This window comes from Chiloscyllium plagiosum, unplaced genomic scaffold (genome assembly GCF_037043375.1).
Source record: "Chiloscyllium plagiosum isolate Xiang-an unplaced genomic scaffold, Cpla_swu_hap1 HiC_scaffold_14, whole genome shotgun sequence".
In the NCBI taxonomy this organism is placed as follows: Eukaryota; Metazoa; Chordata; class Chondrichthyes; order Orectolobiformes; family Hemiscylliidae; genus Chiloscyllium; species Chiloscyllium plagiosum.
The window spans coordinates 16250636-16257797 of NW_028270152.1; the positions used below are offsets into that span (position 1 = coordinate 16250636).

At 41.5% G+C, this 7162-nt stretch overlaps 1 protein-coding gene across 1 annotated transcript in view; it reads right to left on the minus strand.

Annotated features, from left to right (window-relative positions):
- fancd2 (FA complementation group D2) overlaps positions 1-5881 on the minus strand; it is a 105500-nt gene extending 99619 nt beyond the window's left edge. The window contains exons 1-2 of the mRNA XM_043707668.2: positions 5758-5881; positions 2600-2740 (exon numbers count right to left, since the gene is read on the minus strand). Of these exons, the coding sequence (XP_043563603.2) occupies positions 2600-2740; positions 5758-5827 (211 nt within the window). The 5' untranslated portion in view covers positions 5828-5881. The remainder of the gene's footprint in view (positions 1-2599; positions 2741-5757) is intronic.
- Positions 5882-7162: the final 1281 nt, after the last annotated feature.

The window sequence follows — 7162 nt, forward strand, 5'->3', positions numbered from 1 at the left end:
CTAGGGTGTTTGTTTAACCAGGATGATTAGATTTGTCAAGCCCTGGGCCCTGGAGGGGGGTCTCCTGAGTTAACACGGGTGTATATATTGCTCCCGTTTCTTTGTTTGGGAGCTTTGCGCCGAGCATAGCTGTTCTGTATTTTGTGTCTTTTTTTGCTTTTCTTTCTTTTTGTTTTGGTGTTGCTTTGCACAGTGTTAGAGTTTGCTTTGTATTATATGGTAGGTTAGTAGTTAGTAGATAGTAGTTGTATTGTAATTTGTGTTTTTTTATTATACTGATGTGTTATTGATTTTTTTTTCAATAATTTTATATGTTTGCAAAGTTAAAAAAATTTGCTAATAAATATTTTTACAAAACAAAAATCAGACTTTGACCCCAGTGGAAGCTTGCACAAGAAACACTGGTATGGTCAGAATTGGGAGAAAGTGAGGACTGCAGATGCTGGAGACCAGAGTCAAAAAGTGGGTGCTGAAAAAGCACAGCCAGTGAGGCAGCATCTGAGGAGCAGGACAGTCAACATTTTGAGCATAAGCTCTTCATCAGGAATGGGGTTTGCTGACATTAAACTGATCAAGGGCTGAGTAAAAAAAGATACTCATAAAAATCTCTGGGAACAAAACAGACAATCTCCATTAGTTAATTATATTACACAAATTGAGGGGGGCATTTGCCACAATTTGCAATTAAATTTAAAACAATCAGATCAAAATTATATCTTGGTAATAATATCAGGAAATATAACATCACTAATACATTTCAACCCAATCATTCATGTTGGGTACCCATAGGCTATCTAATATCTGCAAAGGAATTTTTTAAAAAGTCTCTTGGTAATACAAAACTAGAGTATTGGCAAAAATAAACTTGCTGTCAGAGCTGCTCATCTTCCACTCATCAGGACAGGCACAAGAATACCAACTTTCAAACAACTTATACTACATGAGATAATTAGTGCTGATTAGTTGGTGAGATGACTGATTTGTTGAGGAGTTGACAGCATTAATACACAAGTGAACAATAACCCCAAAACTTTTGTTTAAAATCAAAATATGACATGTCAATTCCAATTGTACGACAGGCACGGAGTCATAGAGATGTACAACACAGAAACAGACCCTTCGGTCCAACTCGTCCAGGCCGACCAGATATCCCAACCTAATCTAGTCCTATTTGTCAGCACTTGGCTCCATATCCCTCTAGACCCTCCTATTCATATACCCATCCAGATGCCTTTTAAATGTTGCAATTGTACCAGCCTCCACCACTTCCTCCAGCAACTCATTCCATACACTGAAAAACTTGCCCCTTAGCTCCCTTTTATATCTTTTCCGCTCATCCTAAACCTATGTCCTCCAGTTCTGGACTCCCACTCCAGTGAGACCATGTCTATTTATCCTATCCATGCCCATGATTTTATAAACCTCTATAAAGGTCAGCCCTCAGCCTCCGACACTCCAGGGAAAACAACCTCAGCCTATTCAGCCTCTCCATGTAGCTCAAAACCTCCAACCTTAGCAACATTCTTGTAAATCTTTTCTGAACCCTTTCAAGTTTCACAATATCTTTCCAATAGGAAGGAGACCAGAATTGCACGCAATATTCCAACAGTGGCCTAACCAATGTCCTGTACAGCCACAGCATGACCTCCCAACTCCTGTACTCAATGCTCAGATCAATAAAGGAAAGCATACCAAACACCTTCTTCAGTATCCTATCTACCTGCGACTCCACTTTCAAGGAACTATGAACCTATACTCCAACGTCTCTTCATTCAGCAACACTCCCCAGGACTTTACCATTGAGCATACAAGTCCTGCTCTGATTTGCTTTCCCAAAATGCAGCACCTTGCATTTATCTAAATTAAACTCTATCTGCCATTCTCAGCCCATTGGTCCATCTGATCAGGATCCTGTTGTACTCTGAGGTAACCTTCTTCATTGTCCACTACACCTGCAATATACCTCCTATGTTCACATCCAAATCATTTATATAAATGTTGAAAAGTAATGGACCCAGCACCGATCCTTGTGGCACTCCACTGGTCACAGGCCTCCAGTTTGAAAGCAGTAGGAATGCAGCAAGAGACAATGTTCTGAAGACTTAGTTTTAATTGTGACAGTTCCTGGACAATTCCTGGACAAATTCTTTTTGTCTGCTGAGGACCAGGCCTGCAGGTGAATATGTGTAACTTCTCATAAATGTGGGGTGAGCTACACTGCGAATCCAACTGAATTTTAAATTGGATATTTGTATAATCCTTGGCATACTTGGGATTGTTCCAAGTGCTGAAGAATCACATCAACATTAGACATTATGCTTTGAGTTGTGCAAATTCATGCTGAGTGAGTACAGTCAACACTCTACTTTTGGCAATTCTGAACTTGTATGCAGTTTCCCACCATCTGCCTCCCTCTCAACAAATCTCGTAGCTATTATATATTCTGCTGTACCTCAAACACCTGGAGTTCAGATGACAATACTACTCATTAGTACTCCATTAATTAATCGTCCTTGGGGTGAACTAACAAGAGCAACAAAAATTAAACATAAAATAAGGTTTCTCGTAACCCGAGAGAAACCTCTTTTCAACAACATACTTAGCTTATTTGGTTGGTTTCCTTGTTTCAGAATCATTCCAGCTGATTTTAGCAAATGAACAAATACAGTGTCATCATCCACCTCTCCTTCCTGAGCAGATGTAGTTCGTTTTCTCCCACCAATTTTGCTCTTCTTTGCCGCTGGGTGGTACAAAAGCAGTAAAAAAAGAATCCCTTTATTAAACAATGATTGTACCTCTACAATTTCTCTTAAAGTTATTGATTTTGTTTATATATATACACACACACACTCTTCAGCATCAATTTATAATCTGAACGCAGAGACACTGGTATCCAAAACTTTGTGCGTGCCTAATTCAAACATCCGTCAGTTTTCTGTTTCACAAAGACTGATGAGGGTTGGTTATTATTTCTGCACTAGAACTATTCCTTTTTTGTTAAGTAATGCCATTGCAAAGGGTGCTTTTCTATTTTTGCTGTGCAGTGTTCGCACCAAGCACTCAAATATAACAGCACTAGTTCCACCAAGGTATGAAAAGTTTAGGATTTGCTGTCTCTGACACTGAGATACTATCAGAAACCTGTCGTTTCTTAATCTTAAATGACAGTTACAAAATCCTGGAGAGCAGCAATAATGATGTGCAGATAGTGCAAATGGCTAGTTCTCCCTGTATTCCATGAGATCTAACCTTGCTAATCAGTCTCCCATGGGGAACCTTGTCGAACAACTTACTGAAGTCCATATAGATCACATCTACTGCTCTGCCCTCATCAATCCTCTTTGTTACTTCTTCAAAAAACACAATCAAGTTTGTGAGACATAGTTTCTGACGCACAAAGCCATGTTGACTATCCCTAATCAAATACATGTACATCCTGTCCCTCAAGATTCCCTCCAACAACTTGTCCATCACCAAGGTCAGGCTCACTGGTCTATAGTTCCCTGTCTTGTCCTTACTGCCCTTTTTAAACAGTGGCACAACGTTTGCCAACCTCCAGTCTTCCAGCACCTCACCTGTGACTATCGATGATACAAATATCTCTGCAAGAGGCCCCGCAATCACATCTCTAGCTTCCCACAGAGTTCTCGGGTACACCTGATCAGGTCCTGGGGATTTATCCACCTTTACCCATTTCAAAACATCCAGCACTTCCTCCTCTGTAATTTGGACATTTTCCAAGATGTCACCATCTATTTCCCTACAGTCTATATCTTCCATATCCTTTTCCACAGTAAATACTGATGCAAAATACTCATTTAGTATCTCCCCCATTTTCTCTGGTTCCACACAAAGGCCGCCTTGCTGATCTTTGAGGTGCCCTATTCTCTCCCTAGTTACCCTTTTGTCCTTAATATATTTGTAAAAACCCTCTGAATTCTCCTTAATTCTATTTGCCAAAGCTATCTCATGCTCCCTTCCCCCCCCCAATTTCCTTCTTAAGTATACTCCTACTTCCTTTATACTCTTCTAAGGATTCACTCAATCTATCCTGTCTACACCTTACATATGCTTCCTTCTTTTTCTTAACCAAACCCTCAATTTCTTTAGTCATCCAGCATTCCCTATACCTACCAGCGTTTCCTTTCACCCTGACAGGAATATACTTTCTCTGGATTCTTGTTATCTCATTTCTGAAGGCTTCCCATTTTCCAGCCATTCCTTTATCTGCGAACATCTGCCTCCAATTAGCTTTTGGAAGTTCTTGCCTAATACCGTCAAAACTGGCCTTTCTCCAATTTAGAACTTCAACTTTTAGATCTGGTCTATCCTTTTCTATCCTCTCCTCCCTGTCTATCTTCCTTCTCACCTATCCACTCCACCCTCCTCTCCAACCTGTCATCATTACCCCACCTCCATCTACCAATCGCACTCTAAGCTACCTTCCCCCAGCCCCACCCACCCCATCCCATCCCATTTATCTCTCCACCCCCCCCCATCCCATCCCATTTATCTCTCCACCCCCCTCGGCTCACAAGCCTCATTCCTGGTGAAGGGCTCTTGCCCGAAATGTCGAGTCTCCTGCTGTGCTTTTCCAGCATCACACTCTCAACACCAGAGTATTGTTACTAGCCCTATAGCATTAACACTACACCATCATCTCCGTCAGATAGAGAAATGTGTAGCTCGCAGAGCTTTTAAACAACTCAGATGATTTCAAGTCAAATCTCACCCTCGGACTTGAGTACAAAAATCAAGGCTGACACTCAGGGCAGTACTGAGGGATTGCTGCGCTGGCTGAGGTGCTGTCTTTCAGAATGCACACTTAAACTAGAAACCTATCTGCCTGCTCACATGGCTATATAGGATCTCATGGTGTTATTGCAATGAAAATTAAGGGAGTTATCCTGGTGCACTGGCCAATATTTATTCCTCAATCAACAACACAAAATTAAATTATGTGGTCATTATCTCACTCTTGTGGGAGCTTGCTGTGCACATATTAGCTCCTGAATTTCTACACCTCAATAAAGTACTCCACTAGCTGTAAAGCACTTTGCGATGTCTGGTGGTGGCAAAAAGTCGTATTTAAGACCATAAGATATAGGAGCAAAAGTTGCCATTCAGCACATCTAACATACTCCACCATTCAATGAGACCATGGTTGATCTGATCATTCTCAACTCCACTTTCCTAACTTTTTCTCTAACCCTTTATTCCCTCTCTGAGCTCAGTCTTGAATGTACAGGGAGGACTGACTTACAAACATCTAACTTACAAAACTCTTTTATTTGTGAGCGTGATCCCTCACAGTGATAGATTAATACTGATTCTGTCTTTAATTCCAACATGCAAGGGTTTCCCCATATTTACAACCCACTGCTATATTTTAGCCTGCACTGCATACAAATCAACTGGAGAAAGGACTCTCGAGCAGAACCCATTTAGAATGGGGGGGGGGGGGCGAGGGGTCTACCTGCATTTACAGGAACCAGCCTTGACAGCCCTTTGCAGTTAAAGAAAAAGAAAATCAACAAATTCACTTCCCCTCTGAGAGAAGAAATTGCTCCTCACCTTTCCTTTAAATATGTTATCCTTTACTCTGAGAGTATGCCCTCTGGTCCTAGGCTCTCCCACAAGGGGAAAACTCTCCATATCCACCCTGTCAAGTCCCTGAAGGTGCAAGCCTTCTTTCCCCTTTCGTGAGAGCAACAAAGCAAAGAAAAAGTTCAAAAATAAGTTTACGAATCGGATTACTTGATAAATCTTTAGCATTGGCCTCATCCTGCTCATCGGCCGACTTGGACAGTCTTCTTTTGGCCACCATGATATGAACCCAAGGCTTCCCTCCACCTCCTTGACTTCACTCACTTAATCAGCCCGCCACTAGAGCCTAGCTACTGCACATGCGTCGCACTCGGGAGCCGTCCCCGGGCTCAATACGCATGCGCCCTCACGGCAACTGCACCTGTGCATTGGGCAGGAAAGCATCACGGGATTTGTAGTTCTTCCCCAGGCAAGCCCACACATTATGTTTCTCAAACAGAAAATGCTGCAAATCCTGGGCAGATCAAGCACCAGAAGGAAACGGCATTCACGTTTCCGACCTATTTTTCCAGCATCTTGTGTTTTCATTTCAAATTTCCAACAACTCCATCTTTATGTTTTTGTTTGGTAGTGGCCATTCATTGGGATTTAGACTCCATTCAGTTTTTTTAAAGAACATTTTTAAATGTTGGAAACGTTCAGGAGGCATCTGTAGCAAAAATAGACAAAGTTGATATTTTAGGTAAAGTAAAGGAAAAATCTTGCAGATGCTGGAAGTCTGACATATTGGAGGCTTCATCTTAGCACCAACATTTTGCCAGAGAACGCAAGATATATTCAGATAATCTGACAGAAGAGACAGTACTGTGAATGTTTCAGATCCAGGCATTCCATTAGCAACTTTTGGATCAGAATTTTTGCTTTCGGATTTCATCTAAGCTTTGCAGAATTTGCAACTTACTTTAAGTATCCGCCCAATCCGTAATCAACAGTTAGTTGTGGTTGGAAGAAAGTGAGGACTGCAGATGCTGAAGAGAACGAGTCAAAAGGTGTGGCATTGGAAAAAGGACAGCAGGTCAGGCAGCATTCAAGGAGCAGGAGAGTCGACGTTTTGCGCCTAAGTCCTTCATCAGGAATGTGGAGAGGTTGTGGTTGAACAAGCAATTTATCTTCAGAGGTTCAGAACTCCATGTCAAAGCTTCAAGTTGTTGACGTGTTGGCTGGTCTGATGATAATCCTGATGTGGAGGAACTGGTGTTGGACAGTGCTGAACAAAGTTAAAAATCAAGATTAGAGTGATGCTGGAAAAGCACAGCAGGTCAGGCAGCACCCAAGGAGCAGGAAAATCGACGTTTCGGGGGAAAGCCCTCACCAGGTTATAGTCGAACAGTTGGACCATAATCTGGTGTTGTGTGATTTTCAACTTGGTCAGAATCCTAATATTTTACAAGCATAAGGGAAAAAAAGAAATTAAATGCTGTACAACATAAAATTAAATACATAAAAATGAAACATGCTAAATGATCCATTGGTCTAAGGGTTAGAATTAAAGGGTGAAATGTGACAAATGGAATGAGAGGAACCTCATGGAGTGTAACACTGTCTGTTTTTGACA